General features: G+C 27.4%; 2 protein-coding genes across 2 annotated transcripts; one reads left to right on the plus strand and one right to left on the minus strand.

Moving 5' to 3' along the window:
• The first annotated feature begins 1,102 nt into the window (after positions 1-1,102).
• Positions 1,103-15,996, plus strand: LOC114122899 (fatty acid synthase-like). The gene is made up of 28 exons (XM_027985689.2): positions 1,103-1,504; positions 6,170-6,325; positions 6,406-6,777; positions 6,848-7,086; positions 7,165-7,398; positions 7,454-7,777; positions 7,836-8,069; positions 8,721-8,910; positions 8,978-9,204; positions 9,274-9,723; positions 9,788-9,892; positions 9,961-10,072; positions 10,947-11,207; positions 11,288-11,622; positions 11,701-11,850; positions 11,913-12,319; positions 12,379-12,573; positions 12,648-12,693; positions 12,786-12,962; positions 13,034-13,213; positions 13,308-13,506; positions 13,571-13,751; positions 13,831-14,173; positions 14,252-14,513; positions 14,617-14,891; positions 14,950-15,162; positions 15,520-15,669; positions 15,756-15,996. Exons 1-28 carry the CDS (start codon positions 1,360-1,362, stop codon positions 15,867-15,869), a joined length of 6,276 nt encoding a protein of 2,091 aa, XP_027841490.2. The 5' UTR covers positions 1,103-1,359; the 3' UTR covers positions 15,870-15,996.
• On the minus strand, positions 15,892-21,944 carry LOC114122900 (endoplasmic reticulum aminopeptidase 2-like). The gene is made up of 17 exons (XM_027985690.2): positions 21,788-21,944; positions 21,394-21,708; positions 21,140-21,328; positions 20,918-21,076; positions 20,738-20,844; positions 20,304-20,668; positions 20,121-20,238; positions 19,976-20,057; positions 19,128-19,206; positions 18,914-19,027; positions 18,600-18,822; positions 18,211-18,473; positions 17,940-18,133; positions 16,707-16,874; positions 16,470-16,616; positions 16,300-16,375; positions 15,892-16,227 (listed from the first exon to the last, which is right to left on the minus strand). The coding sequence occupies exons 2-17, from the start codon at positions 21,672-21,674 to the stop codon at positions 16,021-16,023; spliced, it is 2,772 nt and encodes a 923-aa protein (XP_027841491.2). The 5' UTR covers positions 21,675-21,708; positions 21,788-21,944; the 3' UTR covers positions 15,892-16,020.
• Positions 21,945-22,630: the final 686 nt, after the last annotated feature.

The raw sequence follows: 22,630 nt of genomic DNA on the forward strand, positions 1-22,630 counted from the left end.
CTATATTTTATCCATATCTCTTTTCGGACCAATTTGTTGATAAACAAACTGTATAATATGCTATATCAGTAAACAGTTAGCTGATCGTTTGATTTTATTACTTCGACGAAAACTCAATGATCGGACCAGAATACTAGAAGACGCGTGTAATAAGCACGCGAGTAACATGTAAGTGGATTATTTAAATTATTCTTTAATAATGGAATCTTAGAAAATTTTATTGAACATAATTTTGAAAAATGTAACAAGAAAGTGTTTACCAGACAATAAAACCATTATAACTGTATTAAAAGGAAATCTGTAATTTTTTTGCCAAGTTGTAAACAGTAGGTACCTCCTATAAACGTATTTTTTTGGGTATTACTCGGTCAACTTCCACATCATGGTGTCTTCTGGATAATGATTATAATCTGAAGATACTCAATACTCAAATAACTAAAAAAATATTTATTAGACTCAAACACAATAATCTAAAAAGTATTCGTTGGACTCAATTCAATGTTAAAATTGAATCTATAATGGGCGGTTTTTAAAATCGAATATAAATACGTCGTGCGTTATGCATATATACCCATTGTCACATTGAGATGATTTTTTTCTTTTAATTTTTTATCTGTCAAATTGTATTATTGTAATTCTAAAGTCGACCGTTGGACACGGGAAGTTCAACATTGTAGTTTTGCTGCAGTAATAGAAAAAACGCGCCCCTACAATCTACATCACGCAATGATATTGCAGTTGCCTAAACATACGATAATAATCATTTTAAACGCTTTATAATATAAATACATACTTTAGGTAGATTATTTTCAAAACTGTTGTAATGCCATGGGTGTATATATTATATATTAAAATTATCGTGTAACAACGAGATACACCTTACGTAATAGTATGATAAAATGAATTGTGTTTTAATTATAAGAGAAATTAATTATGTATCACATATATTCACTTTGAACGCTTTTATTTATTTATGACTTTTTTTCTCACTAATAGTAGCACATTTTGTCATACGATCTAATTATCATTTGTCCCTGACCTTTTAAACGTAGGAATATACATAATTTAGAAACAATCGGTTATCGTGTATAGGTTTGAAATTAAAGTCTACTTACAAAGTCGTACGTCGAGTGTCAAAATCTAACAATTGTAATGAATTTATTCGATTGTATCGATAATCAGATACGCCTCACCGAATTACGAATCTAGCGTACCTATAGTCAGTTTTTTTTTTATTCGGTCTACCGTGCACGTCAGTTGTTCCAGCTTGGTATTGTGCATTCGGTTTCGTTTATTACATTATATACATTATAAAAATATTTTTCGGTATTCGTATAACTTACTATTCGAGTTTGTAATATGGAAGATAAGGAAGATATTTTCGAAGTCGTTATATCCGGCGTGGGTGGCAAATTTCCTATGTCGGAAAACATGGATGAACTGAGAATAAATTTGAACAATAAAGTGAATATGGTAACCGAAAATGATTGTAGATGGAATAAAGGTGAGATAAAACCTAAAGCATACAATTTTAACTAAATACAAATAGCGATTTAAGTAAATTTGAAAATAATGAACCTATAAGTGAATAAAATAAAATAATTCATTTATTTTTAGTATTGTTCATAGGTACCTATACTTACTTTTCTTTTCTTTTTTTTTTAATATAAGTAATAGGCATCCAAACAAATAAATACAAATAAATTGAACAATCATTATATTTTATTCAAATACAGTTGTAAATCACTTAGTAGTTAGTGTAATTAGAAGAAGGAGAGAAATTATTCTATCGGAAATGTAATTTTGAACTGGATTCAAAGCCCATTTTTAGTGTACCAAAGTAAAAAAAATTGTGCATACAATTAAATTCAAAATAATTATCCACTTTATATATCTACTTTGAAACTTAATTATCATTGACAAACAATATCTAGATTCCACAATTAAACGTCTTTAAAAAGGTTTAAGCAATATGATGTGATTGTTATGTTACACAAAAAAATATTCTAATTATAAAAATATTTAAGATTTGAATATTCAAAAAAAATATCATTAACTTGAAATAAATTATATAAATAAGCATATCATGTTTTTTTCATTTTGTTCTTGTAAGTACAATACTGTTAATTGTACTGTGTTCATAAAAAAAAATATAACTTAACTCCTCGCGCAAGTATAATATATATAATGTATTGTTATTGATATATTGAAAAAAAAATATTTTTTTCAACACACAAAAAATAAATATATAATCAGTAATCACTAATCAATATACCTACAACCTACATTTATATATAAATATAAGTGAATGTACCGAAAGATGAGAATAATAATAGATCTGAGCAATGGTTCTTAATAACCTTTTGTAGATCACGGACTCCTGGTGAAAATTTTTTAAGTATCCCGGACTCCCTTACCAATGTTTTTCGAATACCATTTTTGCACATCTTATGTTATTATAACCAAAATTATAATAATTATTTTATATTACAAATTACATAAGTAGACGTAGCAAAACATACATATTTATAATTATATCTTGTCACGTATTAACGTAATGCGTTGGTAAGTCCACAATAACAATATCAAATTAATCATATTATTAATATGTATCATAATATCGATAATATTACCGTTCGATAACACATTTTTCTTTGTGAAAAAAATGATTATTAACACTGTTACCCCAGTTTATTATGTGTTAAAGCTGCCGCAGACCCCAGACACGAGTTTCGCGAACCCCCATCATTAGAGTATTAGATTATCATCAACATTATTTTTCTTTGATTTTAGTGCATATTTATTATACTATCATACATATTAATTATATTGTACAATGTATAATAATTTATTATTATATAAACTTTATAATACTTTTTATTGAGTTAAGTTAATTTTACATCAAAAAATAGTTGCCACTCATTTTTTTCATTCATATAAATAAACCTCTTGAATGCCGATGAATTGAATTCGTGAATCATAATAATAAATGAAAATAAACAAGAATATACTTACTTATTAAGTTATTTTATATACTAGTTATAACATATATAAAAGTATATGCAATTATTTAAAACGTGGAGAAAGAAAATACAACTTATAATATTATACTAACTTAGAAGAAATGTATAATGTAGGTTTCTACAGTAGGTCTCGACTCTCGATAGTGTAGCTACCTCGTCATTGAAGAGTAAGTAAGAGTATCGATGTATGTGTTAAATCAGAATCCAAAATAAATCGTTGCATTCTGAGTATTCTGACAGTTATTAATACTATATATAGTATACTATATATATTTTATGATATATTTTTATTGCAATTAAAGTAATTTGTTTTATTGTTAAATATTAGTAATACAGTAGACCGTAATAATTTTTGCCAAAAATATTGCATTTAAAAATGATATTATGTGGATAATTATAATAATATACAGATGTGTTAAAAGTTTTATTTAGCTCACTACAAAATAAATTTTTAAATTAGGTACAACAAAGTGACTAAAATTGTTATTCTACGGTTAAATCTGTATATATAAAACAGTAAGCTGACTGATCTATCAACGCACAGCCAAAACCATTGGACGGATCAGGCTGAAATTTGGCATACAGATATCTATTATGACGTAGGCATCCACTAAGAAAGGATTTTTCAAATCGTCACCCCCACATTAACCACGAGATGGCACATGCCACATTAGTGGTGCTGGCACAAATTTTTTGAGATTTAAAATGGTCAATGGAAATGTCTAAATTCTGAACACCATTAAACCGAATAATAAATAACAAATTAAACAAAGTTTGAATCATATTAAAGAATTGGCATTTTTAACGGGCAACGAAGTGCACGGGGTCAGCTATAGTAATATATAATTCAGTTCATATTTAAATTTAAAATGTCTATAAAAACAACACTGTTTAAATATTTTCTAGATTTTTTGGTGGTAACAGTTAAGAAACAATGAATTAAATTTTCAATTCTTAGCTTTGAAAATTGAATACATTTTTAATAACAAAATTATCTACGATTTTTCACAATTTTGATAAATGTTCTCAAAATTTGAATTTCAAATGCTTATCAAAATAAATCGTGCTGATGTATCTTTACTATTTACAAGTAGATAAAGTAAAAACATATAATGAACTTCAAGGGCTTTGATTCAATGAACATTTTTGTATTAACATATGCAGGAAAAAAACTAAAACAAATTTCAAATTTCAAATGTTTATAAATAACAATTAACGTATGTGAAAATTTTAATTATCAGCTTAAATTACACTAAGTATCCCCTCCCCCCAATTGGATATTAGAAACAACGTTCAAAGTTGACATTTTTAAGCATATTTTTTGTTATCTCAAAAGATGATGACAGACAAAAATAAACCATACCTTATTGTAAAATCAATACAGTTGTCAATCCGCATAGAATATAATTTATTAAAATTTATAAATTTAATGTTATCAAATAGATTATGAAAATATATTCAATACCAATAGTATTAAATATTATATTTATATATTAATTAATAACTAGGGTCCGGATTTTTATGTATTTAGTTACATGTTGTTTTTTAACAGTCTGAAAAATTGCTAGGTAAGCTACAAGTTTGAATTAAAATCAGTAAATTCGAAATATAAAGTTTTATTTTGCATATTTTAGCATATTTTGTCATTTTTCGACATATACTACTTATTTCTGTATTTTATCATTTTTTATTGCATATATACGGTTTTTAAATTCATATGTACAATTTTTAATACAAAATATGTAATATTTTGTTTATTTTAATTAAAATAACCTAGGCACCTATTTATAGTTATATTTTTAGTCCATGTAATTTGATGAAGTCGTTTTCTTAAGTCGTTATCTTATCTGAGACCTACTGGGATGAACCCTTAATAAAATACTTTTTTAAATCGATTTTTTCTGTATAATTTTTATTTTATTGGGCATATTCCTACAAAATATGAGCATAAATGCATATTTTTTAGTGCATACTTCTGAAGTTTTTAGAGCATATAAATACCATAATAACATTATAACCCTAATAATTGAATTTTTGGTACCAAATACAGTGAAATAATAATTAAGGTAAATTGTATCAAAATTATCTTTAAGTCATATATTATAATGATATTTAGGTTAATAATCAATTACGGAACAATGGGATATTTTAACGTTAATTTCAAAAAAGTATCATACATTTAATGCAAGTTCTAACTGTTTAATGATTATACCTAATTATTTTTGTTTGAAAGTATTTTATTAAGATTAAATATCATAGAATTGATTTCAATATTTATACTGTTTTCAATTTTAATTCTAGAATTGGTTAAATTATAGATTGCTTTTATTATTTATAGTTTGCTTAAGCTCTATTGAGTCTACATATTGTGTATTTATTACAGTATCTTCCATTCTTCCATCACTTGCTTCACGGAAATTGTCCCTTTTCTTTTTCTCCTATCTTACCATGCATTTTTCATCAATTGTTATTTTTCACTAGTATTATTTTTTTTTATAAATCCAATCCACTTCTTCTTTCTTTTTATATAGTTATTGGCTTATTTATTGCTAATGAAATTTTCCTTCTGTTTGTGAAATTCTAAAAACTTAATCACTACTATTCAAAGGCTTCGATTTTGTTATACATATATAACATTATCAAAGTTTTAATTCCATGCAATGCCATGCTACAAATCACAATTTTGATAAGATATCGCTTAGAGTCTACATTTACTGCTTCTGTGGTGAATATATTTTTATTGTTATAAAAATCTTAGTCTGTTAGCGCTAATCTACTTCTTATTTCCATCACACTTCTTACATAATTTCTATATTGCTTCATCGATATATAATATGAATTTTTTCTATCCTTGTACCGTTTAATACTACTTATATTATGTTGTCTACTGAATAGAAGTAACCTATTTATCCATTATTAATTTGTGATGTACTATAACTAACTATTATACTTATGCAAAAAAGAATAATACAAACATAAATACTCAATTTAATACATTATAGTTCTTATAAACCAATAATTTATATAAACATATTAAAATATGCTTCAATTTATTTTTTCCTACTTAATAACATATTATCAGACAAACATGTGTATACAAATATCAATTGATTATATTTATTGAAATTTAAATTATAAAATTACAGATGAATGGCCAGGAGTACCAGCTGCCACGGGAAAAATAAGTGTATTTCAAAAATTGGATGACACTTTTATGGGAATGAATTCACGAATCGTAAAAGCATTGGATCCTTTGACAAGATGTTTATTGGAAAGAGTTTACGAAGCAATAATTGATGCAGGTATTTTAAGTTCAAAATTAATTTTAAATCAATTTTCATAAGGTATTAATCCTTTCTGATTTATCTAATCCCCTGATGAGGACTGAATCCGAAACATCTCTACGGATCAAAAACTTCTGTGTACACGGCTTCATGTGTTAGTGATAGTGAAGCGATTGGATGCGATGAGAAATTAACAACGCCATTTTGGCTCCTTGCACATGTTAGAGCTCTTTTAGCAAATAGAGTTTCAAACATATTTAACTTACAAGGACCAAGTTATACAATTGATTCATCCTGGATTGGTGGTATAGAAATTTTAAAACAAGCGGCTGATGATGTAGCCAAAGGCAGGACTAAAGCTGCATTTGTTGGCGTAACTAATATTATTTGGCATCCAGATATGGCAAAACATTGGATTGGATTAGATAAACTAAGTTCCGATGGAATTTGCAAATCATTTGACGAAAATGGTATGCATTATGCAATTATATTTATTATTTTTTTTTTTATTGTTGTCAAGTGTTATAATTTTATTTACAGCTAATGGATACGGTCGAAGTGAAGGTGTTGTTGTACTTCTTCTACAAAGGTCTACTGATGCATTACGTTCTTATGGTACTGTTCTCCATTGCGATGCTAGTATTTGCATGGAAAAAGCAATCAACTTTATACGACCATCTGAAGAATCATTTCGAGAATTTTTCAAATCATTCTATGAACACTGTAAAGTTTCACCAACAAATATTTCTTATTTAGAATCTGATGGATCTGCTTGCAAAGTAATAAAGGCATTATTAGATTCATTATTTAAATATATTAAGTCAATTAGTTATCTTAAAAATAAAATGATTTTTTAGTATTATGAAGAAAAAGAACTTAATGTATCATCTGAAATTTTCTGTGAAAATCAAAGAATCTCTCCCTTACTAATTGGATCAATCAAAAGTAACTTAGGACATACTGAGGGTGCATCAAGTTTGATAGCAATTGTAAAAGCATTAATAGCGTTAGATTCTGGTATTATTCCACCTAATATTAACTATGAATCGCCAAATAATAAAATTGAAGCTTTGAAGAAAGAAAAAATGAAGGTAAAAATTGATTGTCTAATACGATATATGTAAACTTCTAAATAATTTTTGATAGGTGGTCACGGAACCTACAAAGTTAGAAGGGACTATTGTTGCCACAACAACTTTGGGAATGCCATCATCTATTGGTCATGTTTTACTAAAACAAAATCCAAAAACTAAGTTATATCCTCGACTAGGACCTAGTCAAAGATTAGTTATATTATCATCAAGAACAGAAAAAGGTCTTTCTGAAGCAATAGATAGAATTAAATCTTTACCTAGAGATGACGAATATTTAGGACTTATTCAAAATGCTTTTAGTGAAAATATAACTGGCCATTTTCACAGAGGTTATACAATACTTAACTCAGAAGCTTCACCGACATTTGGCATAAAAGTAAGTACGTTACACATTAAATGTATGAATACAGTATTAATATTGCAATTGTTATTAGGAAATAGATGAATTCAATCGTCCAGTATGGTTTGTTTTTGCTGGTATGGGATCACAGTGGCCTGGAATGGCATCAGATCTTATGGAAATACCATGTTTTGCTGATAGTATTCGACGGTGTGATAAATACATCCGACCTATTGGTTACGATATTTTTGACATTTTAACAAATCCAGATCCAAAAGTCCTCGAAGAAAAACCAATTATTGCATTCTTAGCAATAGCTACTATGCACGTAAGTGAAATTAACTATTACTGTTCAGAAAGGTTATTTTCAAGATGCAAGATGTGCATTTACTTTCCATATAGATGGTTTTTATTTAAAAAAAAAATGTGTAATTGAAATTTTTAGATACTTTTTAACACAAATCAAAAAATTCCAAAAATTTTAGAAATTTTCATTGATAAATCATTTATTATTTTTAAATTTCAATTTTTTTTAGTTAGTTAATGTATTTGTTGAGCATTATAAATCTACTCATTTTAACTTACCTTCTGAAATTTCTTTTGTTTCATGATTCGATTAAAAAAATATACCATACAGGAACATGAGTGATATTATATCCTTTTTAACATTTATAAACGTATACATACATATTCAAATATTCAACTCTCATTTTTGTACAAACCGATCAATAATTAAAATTTTAGAAAGCTTAATAACAATGTTTAAACCTGAAGTATTTCTTAGCAAGTATATCTGATTATATATTATGATTTGTGTATTGGTAAATTGTTGTGCTTTTCCTGCAAAATTCTGAAATCACAACTCTAATTCTTATATTATTTATTATTATAAAACAAAATATTTTTATAGTGTTATTGATTTTATACATAATAATTATAAATTAATAACTACTGTTTAAGACTAATTGGTGTTTTTTAGATTGCATTTATAGATCTATTAGCAAAACTTGGTATTCATCCCGATTTTATGTTTGGGCATTCTTTGGGTGAAAATGGATGTGCTTACGCTGACGGGTGTTTCAATACATATGAAGCTTTAATGGGAGCGTATTCTAGAGGCAAAGTAGCAGAATTTTTAGAGCCAGAAAAAGGCCTTATGGCAGCGGTAGGTAAGTGTGATTTTATAAAATAATATACCTATGGTAAGAAAATATTTTATCGATTTGATTATTTTAGGCTTAAATTATAAAAATATACCAGATCTGCCTTCTAGTATTGACATAGGATGTCACAATTCTGAGGATAACGTTACTTTGTCTGGTCCATTAGATGATATGGAAAAATACTTAGAAACTCTGAAAAAACGTAATGTTTTTGTTAGAACTGTAAATTCAAATGGTATTGCATATCATTCAAGATTGGTTAAACGACAAGCTGAATTTGTTGAAAAATTTATTGAAAAAGTGAAATTACATTTATTGAAATAGCATTGAATATATTTAACTGTAACTTATACATTTAATTATTATCAGGCAGTACCAAATCCAAAGAAACGATCTTCTAAATGGATATCAACTTCAGTACCTGAAAAAAACTGGAATAGTGAATTAGCACAGTGGAGCTCTGGAAAATATCATGCAAATAATTTTAAGAGCACAGTTTATTTTTCCGAAGCAATACAAAAAATACCTAAAAATGTTATAGTAATAGAAATAGCTCCGCATGGACTATTTCAAGGAATATTGAAATCATCCTTAGATAGTTCATGCACAGTTGTCTCTGTAGCGAAACGAGGAAGTAAAAGTCCACTAAAACATTTTCTATCAACACTTGGTGAACTCTATTCTAGTGGTCTTCACTTTAATTTGGATATGATTTACCCTCCGCCAGAGTATCCTGTTTCAAGAGGAACTCCGAGCTTAGCTCCTCTTGTATCATGGAATCATGAAGAAACTTGGCCAGTTAACCAGTACTATAGCAATGTAAATTTTAGTTGTCTACTATAAGTATAATATATAAATTATTTACATGTATTTTGGGTTTCAGTCAAATACAAACTATACACAACTTTGTCTACGGGATAAAACATCAAGACATCTCTTAGGACATAAAATCAATAATACAGTTGTGGTGCCTTTATCATTTTTCATCGTATGTATAAAACAATAAAATAATATGTAGCTTATCAATTCTTTAGTAAATTAATTTTATTATTCTAGACAGAAGTGTTGAAATCACTAAACAATAAACAATCAGCAATCTTAAATAAATCATACCAAATAATATTTGAAAACGTTTTTGTTCATACACCACTAATTTCTACTGCAGAAGGTAAATATTACCTTTATATTATATTACATTATATCACTGTAATATTAGTATATTATTAAAAACTAATACCATAGTTATCTCTTTTCTATTTTAAATATTAAAACGACTACTTAGTATAACTGAAATGTTTCCAACTAAATGTATTTCTATTCTCAGATATACTTTGTATTTTAAAAATTTGTAACTATTCTTTCCGTACTTTTAATGTAAGTGCCCTGCAGGTTGTTATTCTTATTGCATTTAAACATTTTAAAAATAAAGTCATATTTATTTTCTTCTACGCGTTTAAATTTCAATTCATTTAAATCACGAAAATTCAAAAATTATTTTTAAATTAAAAATGTATCAAGTTTTATATTTAAATACCAAAAATATGAAAAAATAACACAAGGTATACGCTATCTACTAATCTACTATCTACTGGAAATAAAATAAAAAATTGTGTGATCACTAACTTTGTATTAGTGATTGTATTCTAAATGTTGGTCACATTGGATATTCAAATGTATTAAAAACGGTTATCTTCAATCGAATTTTATTATTTTAAATCATAGATCGTATGTCCAAAAGTAGGTTTCGTATAAATTTTATTCAAGCTACAATAGAGTCAGTAAACTATAAACGAATGTCATAAAAAATAAAACTTATCTATTTTTCATTCTATGCTATTTATTTTAACTATTGTTGTAGTTCCGGGATTCATATTTTGTCGCGATAATGGTTTACATACACTAATGTTCAATTACAAACATACTTTGACACAACCTAAATTTACATGTTAATATGTCATATGCAATGCCTAAATGCTCTTCCTTAAAACATATTTTTTTCCAAATTTAATCCAAATTTATTATAATATTAAATATTATTTTAGAGTCCAGTGGTTTCTATACGCAAATTCAACCAGGTTCTGGTTCTTTTGAAATAACTGTATCTCAACAGGTATTATTATCTGGATTGGTGTACATGGATGATAGTAATCATCTTATTAGCTCAGAACCACCAACAGATTATGAAATTAATATTGAAAATGAATGGATATCGGATAATGAAATATATAGAGTATTTTACGAAAATAATATTAATATTTCAACTCCTTATTGTACCATTCAAAAAATTCTTATTCACGATAAAGGTATTGTATTTAATAAAATACATAATAGGTTATATACAAATCACAATACTTGCATTACTACATTATTTATAAGTTTTTAGGTTTCCTAGCAAATGTAATTTGGAAAAATGATCTTAACGTCAATCTTAACACAATGATGCAATTAAAAATGTTTGCTGATCTTCAATCACATTATGATTTACCTTTGCTTCCATCTTGGTTTAGAAGTTTAGTTATCGACAGAGAAATAATCAAAAATATTAACAACGGATCTTTGGTTTATATTACATTTGATACTCGAACTAATGTTATTAGAGGTCCCGGAATAGAAATTGAAACTTTAAAGACTTCCACATTTCCAACAATTGAACCAATGCCCACAAATTTGAATATTCAAAAAGTTCAGCTTATCGAACAACCTAATCCCAAACTTCAAGTAATTTATATAGATTAATATTTCTAATTTTAATTATTAAAATAATTTGTTTATTATTGATACTATTAATTTTTTCAGAATTTTATTCAGTTTTTGAGCGTTTGTATGCAACTAGTCAAAAATACGGCCCATTTACAGTCATCTAGGTTAAAAACAAAATTAAAAATTAATGATGCTATATTTATGGAATCGTTTAAAAGACTTTTTGAAATACAGCCATTTTTAAAGGTTGTAACTTACATATAATTATATAATAACCTAAGATATTTATTGCATTGTTTGTGTATTAGGCAGATGTTGAAGAATATTCAAATTTTCAAGTAACAGATTTAGAATCAAATCATGTACTACTTTTGGTAACTGAAAATTTAAACGAGGAATTAAATAAAGATATAAAAAAATGCACAGGAAAAGTATTTGTTTTGATAAAGAATTTAACGGTTGATGATACATATACCACAATTGTTCAATATGAGCATAATGGTTCTATTTATCGTTTAATAACACGACTAGTAAAATTACCAAACAAAATTTTAGAGGTTAGCACTAAAAATAGTTCATGGACAAATAACATAGAACAAGGACTTAAGTCGTTATCTAGTAAAGTTTCACCAATAGTATTGATTAAAACTGATTCAGAAAATTCTTTGCAAGTGGTGCAAAAAATTGAAAGTATCAAATCTGCGATTGGCTTTAGGTAAACATATATTTAAAATACAAAACTGATTTACAATTAACCATTGCATTCATTTTTAGATATGTCGTACTTTATGATGGAGAACAATTGTTTGATTTAACCAAAACATTCTTTAGGGAACAACTGTTTAAAGGGTTAAGGCAAAATATATTAAAAAATAATAGCTGGGGAAGTTATAATATACTACCTTGTATAGACAACCCCTCTACAGATTTAAATGCAAATAAGTTGCAAAAATATGTTGACCCGGAAAGGTTTGTAAAAAAATAACTGTGAATGAATGTTTTTAGTTTTTCAATGGTTTTTTTTTACATTTATTTTGTTTTAGCGAATTATCCATCAAGTATATAGGATCCTTTAAAACAAATATAATGGTAACAAATACTAATAAATATTTTAATGAATTATATTGCTAAATACTATATTACTAATAATAATATTACTAATGATGTTATTGTAAATAAAGGATGATGAAGTATGTACTCAATACTCGGGTATAGACAATAAAGGAAAAAATGTAATGGGCATTTTAAAATACAAAACTAAAAATAAACGATACGAAATTGATAATATTTTGAAATGGTATGTAAATCCTGAAATGACCTTGGAAGAATCAGTAAAATGTCCATTACCTTACTCAATGGTAATAAATAATAATTGTTTGAACTTATTTTTTATAAAATGTTAATTATTCCTATTTACAAATTTGTACAGGCTTACTATTGTATGGTAAGCAAAGCGCGTGTCAAATTTGGAGATTCAATTCTTATACATAATGGGTGTTCACCAGATAGTCAAGCATTTATAAGAGTTGCCTTGGGATTTAATTGTAAGATCTACGTAACTACATATAATAATGATCAATCTGACTTTATAAAAAGTTTATTTCCAAAGGTAATGAATAATAGAATCTTCAAAAGTAGTTTTAGCGACTTAACATTTTAACTTAGATAAATGAAAAATGTTGAATTCTTGCAACAATTAATAGTTGAGTAGCGGCAACATACTAGATCTCAATAATAGCAAGTTTGAAATACAACTAAGGTGTTTAACAGAGGGCAAAGGATGCGACATCGTTATCAATGCTATACCAACCGAATTCCTGTGGGCTTCTCTTCGATGTATAAAACCGTTTGGCTCATTTATACATATAGGTTCACAAGATGTGAGTGTTCAGACAGAAATTGGTAAGAACAATGGTTAAAATATAAATACAATAAAGTACCATTTTAATTTATTTATTTTGAACAGGTATGTATATGTTTTTAAAAAATATTTCACTATACGGTGTACAAGGCTTATCAAGCATAGTAAATTCTTCTGCCGAAACCAAAAACCATCTCAAGCAGCTTGTTGAAAATGGTATTAAGGATAAAATAGTCAGTAGATTGTATGAAGAAATACCGAAAACTAATACAACATCTACTAACAAGTATGATCAAAAATTTGATTTTTCTGTTTTCGGAAGTTCTTATATAAATTGAATGATAATATTTATACGTTTTATTTAGTTTGTATAATACAGAAAAAATAACTGAAACAAATAATTCAGATCATAGTTTTGTTAAAAAAGAAATGGCATACGTAATTATTGGTTCAGCGACGAATTTGTGGATTAAAACCGTTAACTGGCTTCTACAGCAAGACGTAAAAAAATTGATATTCATCATAAATGGTACCAATTCAGTAATGAGAAGAAGTCAAAGAACTATATATTCACTAATTCAAAAATACTCCGATGTTTCGTTTATTATGACTTCGGCTGAAAGGTTTAATACTATAAAAGAAGGGGAAACATTGTTACGTGAATTCACATCGTATTCAAAAATTGAGGCATTATTTTGTGTAGAAATGGTATGTTTAACTACTTATAGTACATATAAATATACACCTACAAAAATTTATTTTTATTTTATTTTTACACATTTTTAGAATGACACAAAATTAAAAAACATTGACAAAGCTTGTAGAAATATTTTACCAGACTTAAAACATTTCATTTGCATGCAAAGTGATGCAAATGAAGTCTGTGAGTCAAGAAACGATGCACACTCTAATTGCATTAACGTACAATGCGACAAATCTGTTCGAAAACCAGAAACCATGTTAAAGTACATGAATAAATTGACAGAGTCTATAGTTGATTCTAAACCCGTTTCAGTTGTTTTGAGTGATCCGTTAATATCTGAACATGGTTAGTTTACGATCTTAAGTACTAAATCTATATGTTTAATTATGAATAAATTGTAATTGTATGTTTATTAATAATGTTTTTAAAAAATTTTTATTTTATTTAGAAAAAATTGATTCAATCTCAGAATATTTACCTAAAACTATCGACGAATTACTTGACCTTAATATAGATTTACCGGAATATCCACGATTTGAACAATGCACATCCAAAAGTCTTCCGATTACTGGCAATAATAGTTTATTACCAGTGTTCATTATTCCTGGATTGGGAGTTTCTCGAATACAACCTTTAATCAATCAAATTATGCATCCAGTCTTTTGTGCTAAATTTCCATCGTACATTAACTCTGTCGAAAATGCAGCGCTAGGTTTACTATGGGTAACTATCATGTAATACATTTTTAAAAGTTCATATTTGTAGCAATATTTATTTATAGCCTTTAAGACAAATTCAATCAGAAGGACCGTACACAATCGTTGGCGAAATATGGGGCGGAAATATTGCTGTCGAACTTGCCAAGATAATGGAAGGATTTGGTGAAACCGTCAATCTCTTATTACTGGATGGCTGTCCGTCTGACAATAAAAAACGCTTACAACTTGTAGATAATGTCGATTTTGAACAATTGATTGGAAATTCAGAGGAAAAAGTAAATACATATTATTACACATTTAAATCGTTCGTAAAGCCCATACTTCAAGGGACCTCGTAATATAATTCAAATATATCCACAACTGTCAAAATAATAAAAAATAAAAAAAATGTTATTTGTCGTCATATAAAACTTATTGTGATATAAATATTATATAAAAGAAATTTTATCAAATTTTGTACTTTAAAATAAACTGTCATTTCCGATGACTTTAAAATGCTGTACAAAAATATAAATGTAGTCAATTATATATAATATCTTTTAACCATTATGTATATTAAATATAAATGTTAAAAATGGTTTGTAATAGTTAACCAATTTATGAATTTACTTAATATATATTAATTTTTCTAGGAAAAAATAAATAGTTCGATAGATGTGCTTATGAACCAATTAAATGCATTAAAAGATTACATTCCTAATAATACTCAACTGGAAGCCAATACGATCATCGCTAGATCTTCTACTTCGGATATTTTAGACTCCTGTATTAATTTTGAAAAAGTATGATTACAATTATTTTTATATAAAAAATACTTTTTTTTGTATAATTTTTTATCTTTTTGTATTATATTTATTTTTTTTTACAGAACCATTGTGGCAAACTAACAGTACATATTTCTAAGAAGTCGACATATACTGAATTTATCAATAGTTTGGAAGCTGCTGCTATTATAAATGAAAATGCATCATTTAAGTGGTAGTTCAATAAAATACTTTGTGACATATTGTGTTATAAAATTAATATAGAAAATCATTTATTATTTTACACATCTTAAAATGTTATAAAATTGGAAAAAATTAATTCAATTAAAATCCTAATATTATGTAGTTTTTAGTATTTAATATATTGATTTATCCAACGACAAATGACGGCACGTCTCTGAATTGGAACTCGTGTGGTCTCCATGGCTCTTGCAAGGCATTCGTCAGCCAGCCGTCCAAGGGAGTAAGGTGTTTCCTCACCCAATCCACTTGGATCCTGACTTTCTCTAGTGCGTTTTTTATAATATCATCCACAGAAACAAAATGTCTTTTGTTTCTTTGGTAAAACTCGGTGGCCTATAAAACAAACACATTAGGTATTGTTTTGTAATTTTTTTACAAAATTATATTTTGATAATCACTACAAACCTTATTTAGTCCTTCTTCTGTTCTAAAATTGTTGAATGACGTTTTAACAAAGTATTCCCATACAGTCTTTTCCAACCTAAAAACCAAACCACAACATTATTATTATTAATTAGCTTTCGAAAAATACCATTACTTGCATATACATGTATTATAATTATTATAATATTTACTTAGTGCTTAGGTATTCAAAGTTTTTCATCATGAATTTGAACATTGTTTCGTGTCCCAATGATACTGTACTCATGACAGTCAACATTGTTAACATATCTTCTTCACTAAACTTATGATCTCCACTCATTAACGTCAAATTCAACATTCTTTTATGTATAAGTGTATATGTAAATAAAATTTAAATCATATTTAGCTTAATATATTGGTTTCAATATGTCACTATTATCAAAAGTTACCTGACAAATTTTGTTTCATTTTTAGGGCAGCTAGCTAATGATCTAAATATAAATAATCTTTCTGTTTGAGACTTATTTTTTGGATAGTACATAATCCTATGTAACCCAAACTCCCATTCGTCCAGTGTTCCATATCCGAGAAGTATACATAAGTAATTATCCAAGAATCTATTAATAAAAATGTGACAAATAAATAACAATAAATATATAATTTATGTATAATCTTGATTAATGATTAGGTACTAGAACTTGGAAGTTATATGAGTATTGCATTTTGTTCTATATACTCTCGATTTATAGTAGACCAAACTAGAAACCTAGAAACCTAGAAACCTAAACTATATGATGGTAAGTTTAAAAATTAAAATTAAAAATGTATATTTTACATATTTTGTTCATTTTACGGAAAATGTGCATATTTCATTGATTCTTATAGAATATTTTATATAATCTAAAAAAATGATTTTATTACTTAACCTATGTATTTTAAATAATATTTAATTTAAAACTCAATATTATTTGATGTGGGTATTTAATGTCCTGGTTGAATATTAATTTGACAACAATGGTGTATTTAATCTATATCGTGCTAATATGTCAAAATATCTTATTGTTGAATTTATTGATACGTATACGTCATTGACTTAACTTATCGTAAATCTATTTTGTTTATTCGTTAATAAACACAATTGACATTTTACAGTTTTTATTGGAATAATTTTTCAATTTTCAATTTTAAATGATAAATGTTGAATACATTGTTTGCATTTTAAAACATCATAACATCATAGATTTTTGTTAATATATTTTGTGATGCATATACATACATGCCTGTTTTAAATCATAACTTCTAAGCCTTATTGATAACAAAACGATGCTGATTCTATTTAGTTTGATAGTTTTTTTATAGAAAGTTTATATATTATATATTATATATTATATATTATTATATTAGCATATGGCTAGAAAGTTTATAGATTAAGTTATACTCTTATTTTTATTTTATTCGTTATACTTGTTTGGTTCTTAACTTTAAATTAATGCAGCTGCTAATAGTTAATAAACTTAACTTTGTAGACTAATTATGTCAGTCATTCCAAATAATATCGATAATACAAAACTGTTATCAAACGATAGGTACCTATATAGTTTATAACTTCGGTACTTTCCAAGTATAAATATATAAAAAAAAAACTATTATTTAAGTCAATTGTAATAAAAAAATTAACATACATTTTATCCTCGTCGGGATTTGAGGTATTTGTTCTCGATTGCACATCCCGGGCTTCTGTTAGACAAGTCGGATGCCCTGTTTCGCATAGCAAACGTTTATTTTCTGCACGGAAATTTGCCTTCCAACTGGATTCACTCCTTTCCGGCTGTTCTAGCGCAGCGTTCACAGATTTTAACATTTTTTTCAAGTATATCTGTTAAAAAATTAAATCATATTACATATTTTAAATGTAGATATATATCTATAATAAATGTGTTATTGATAACTGACATCATATTTAGGAGCTACTGGTGTTCCTTGGAACTTAGTGCGTAATCTCGTGGCCAGTCCAAAATACGTTTTCCAAACAGCAGGCTCGGGCTCTTGCTCGATAAGTTTGCTAACATTGAATGCATATACGTAGCACAAACGACCGGATAAAGCCAGTGTTAGCGAATCGTGCAATAACTGTTGACGAATGCTTACTGGGAAACGCTTTGAATGTTGGGCTATCAGTTCCCAATTTTTTAGGTCATAGTTAACAATAAATGGACCTGGAAAAAAAAATGTTAAATTTACCAATTGTTCTTTAAATAAAACTCGACCATACAAATTTTAAAACTAGTAAATAAAATCGTTTGAACATTTACATGGAATGCTAAATTATAACGATGACCTACCTAAGCTCCCCGGATTGAAAAGTACAAATTGATTATTCGTGAAATTATATTGTTTCATTTCTACCTCTTGACTTGCTATTGGTTTCAACCAACTTATATTTCTAACTGGTACGGTCAAATTATTTTGTGACACAACAATATTGGGAATCCACCATAAATAATTTTTAGTGTTCTTTGCAGGGGATGACACATCATCCTCATCGTCATTTAATACAAATGGTTCCTATAATTAACATGCATGTATATTATATTGCGTTTTAATTACTTAGGATTCAATATTTTTTTTTATATTAAATTAACTGAAAAAACATTACCTGCATAACTTGAACGGTTGTGTTTATGTAATTTCTTCTAAATGTAACCACAGGTAGTCTATCAGCTTGTAACCATGGCCTTACAATTTGTTCAATCGAAACGGGAGTTTTATTCTAAGATATTAAATTATACATTTTATTTTACTTGAAGTAAATTCACTATATAATTTATAAGTAAATAATATTGACGTATTAAGTTTAATTTATAACATACTCTGATCAATACACCAGCATGGTATGCTCCATCAGACAACTTGTTCCAAAAATCAGTTTCAGAGTATGCATGATATTCTCTTAAAAAAAAATTATTTTATTAGTTCCTTTATTATGAATATTTAATGTTGACAATTTCTTTTCAAAATATATTTCAACATTGAAAAAATTAACGTCTATGAATACAAAAATGTAACAAAATAAATAGTTAAATGTCTATTATTGTATTCAGTATAAATATCTTATTTTTTTCAAATTAAGATAGGTATACAATAATAGTATTTTATCAATACTCTGATTTTAACACCCGTAATTGATATTATTAAAGAAACTATCTATTAGTGACACTTCAGTATCAATTTACAAAATTAACATAATTACATGCATTACTAAAGACGGTTACAATACTATGTTGCCTTGGCGTAGAATGAGGCTTTCCTGGAAGAGCTGAGAATTGAGATATGTAAACTTTTTATAAATAGAGTAGGGGCTTACCAGTTTAATATAAATTTTATTATTAAAAGTCTTAGCTTTGTCATCAACTTTTTTTTCATGCGAAGAGTAATATTAAAAATAATTGATAGAGCATTCGACATTTTTTTGAGTAATATATTTTTAAATGCTTTGATTTTATTAAGATTAATTACTTAAACTACATTCTCTAGTTATCAACCGTAAGTCCAAGAAAATTTAATAAATAATTTAAAAATAATTAATTTAACTTTTAAGTCTGTGCGCTCATTATAAAAAATAAAGGATTTGTCTATTTAAGTATTGTCGAATAAACAACTACTAAGGCTAAAAATACTTGATAAAATTGTTGGTTTTGTATTAAAATTATAAACGTACTTGCTAGACATAAAATATTGGATTGTTTGTCGGAACGAGTGAGGCCCAAATATGTGTTCGAGCATTCCCAATACGAAACGAACTAAAACATAAATCGTTGATTATTTGTAACCTTGTATCAATTAATTAAATATTTAATTATTACTTTTTGTTGCGTTCAGTGCTTCCATTTGTGATTTTATTTCTGTAAAACCAGGTTTATCATATTCTAAATACATTCCATACATGTCACTTACGTATGAATTGAATACTGGTTTCTCTAACTAAAATCAATTATACAATTATTAATTTTGTTATCCTCGTACTTGCCAAGGTATAATAGTTTTACCTGCCATGCCACCTTATCAGCTAAGAATTTTGACAATGCTAGGGTTAATGATGTCGGAAACAGTGGTGTTGTGAGATGATCGGTCCACTGTAATGATGTATATTTAGCGAGAAGATGAGCTACCCAAAAATCATCACGTTTCTTAGAAAGGTCTACTTCTCTAAACATTTGTAACCCCCAAGCATCAATAGGTTTGTCGTCAGTATAACCGGGGAGAGCCACCAAGTTTAGTTCTGGTAAAGGATATGGTCTAGACAAATAAAGTTCCAAATTTACTAGAACTGCTGGAAGCATTTTTTGTGCCGTATTCAACGATCTTAAAATATCTTCTTTACCCCATACACCAACTTTAGCTCCGTTATTTTCTGCATATGAATTGTAATATTATTTGTCTTATATTTCTATAATTTTACTATTTTTATAATACAACTTACCACCCATTGGTGGATGCTTAAAATCAGACTGGAACATGGCTAAAGAATTAACTGACATTGGCGGTGATCTAGAAAAATGGTCTCGAACCCATACGCCTTCAGAAGTTCTGTAAGTTATATTAAATATATATATATATTAACATTTTTTTTTAACCACATATATAACAATAATATACATACACATTTGTTGTATCAACCAATGGCATAGTTGTTAAAACATGAAAGTCTCCTTTGTGAGCAACTGATAGCTCTATCCAAGTTTTTAGATTAGGTTTTTCGAAACAAGGAAATACATAATGCGCTCCTTCTCCTTTCAATAAATTCATTACTACATACCATCTAAAAATATATTTCAAAAATAATTATTATAATTAATATAATTGATAATATTTGAGGACTGACTTTTTCAGTTGTGAATGTTTTGAATTAGAATACGTTGATTGATAAAACGGACTAGACGAATCACTTCCTAGGGTCCCGTCGAATAAAATTTCCACTTGATATGTAACATCTTTCTTAAGGCTCTGTTTAGTTGTGATTTGAAACTTATGTATGTCCTTTCGTTTTTCTAACTTTGTGACTGTTAGTGAACTATAAAATATTTAAAAATTTTACAGTTATAATTTCAAAAAATAAAATTATTTTTCAATACATACGTTTCTTCCATCGAAACTTCATCTTCTTCTGACGAGTCCAAATTCGCAACGCGAGTGACTTTAACCTCACGATCGACCACATTGAGAGTTGAGTGTACGTCTAGTGTCACAGAATCTACGGACTGATTTCCTGTATTGATGATATCAATTCGGACTTTGCCTTTAAATACTCCGTCACCTGGATACGGATGTAAATCTAAACGGTAACCCCTAGGCACTATCAAACTCTGTACTGCAATGACCGTCACTAAAAGGCACGCAGCCAAAAACCAGCGAGCCATAGCAACCTAGCTACAGCTACAAGTCAAACATTAGCTATAAAAATATAAAACAGTTTCAAAAATCTACTTCGATAAAAATTCTAAGTCACAAGTGCATGCAATTTATAACTAACCTAGTGGTCTGCAATGATGTTTGTCGTCGATCAACATTGAAATGATTTTTACCATTCTAGCTGTTACAGCCAAGTAAATATATAAGCACGTTGCGCTTGTTTAAATACTAGTTACGACTAAGGAGAGGGGTAAGCTTATTATTGGACGTGTGAATTTAGGTAGGTTATAATAATATACTACATCCTTATCAAGACCCTCAGTGTATTTAAACGGGATGTTTATTTCACTTACATGAATACATCTATTTTATTAAATAACAAAACACTTTATTAAAGTTTATTAAACTAACAATCACGGCCGGTTTCAAAAAAGACATTGCTCGCTATTTTACTGTATACACAAGTACTTCTATGGAGTAACAGTGGTTTGCTTTTAATCTTCCTTTAAAATCAAACATTTTAACACTTGTGTTTTAGATCATACTTGGACCTGACACTGATATATTTGAGCACGTTGAATAATTTTTTTTATCGCGAGGTTAGTTAAAAACTTTAAGGTATATTTAAATATTCAAATTATTGTATTAAACAAGTGATAATGTATTTTGTATTGTGTTCAATAATTAATATAAAATTTAATTAAATGTGATTGTTAAAATTAAATTTATATTATACTTGTGCATTAGAAATTGGTTATAATGGATCTCAAGATATCACACAATATTGCCCATTATAACCGATATCGACCAAAACATTTTAATCTCTTTTCATTATATTAAATGTTTTACTTTTATTTATAACTAACTATCTAAGAAAAAAATGACATTTTAAAATCAAAAAAAAAAAAAATTTAAACACAATATATTAATGAACTATTTTTTTTTATAATAAATCTCAAAAACA

This window comes from Aphis gossypii, chromosome 1, assembly GCF_020184175.1.
Source record: "Aphis gossypii isolate Hap1 chromosome 1, ASM2018417v2, whole genome shotgun sequence".
Lineage (NCBI taxonomy): Eukaryota > Metazoa > Arthropoda > Insecta > Hemiptera > Aphididae > Aphis > Aphis gossypii.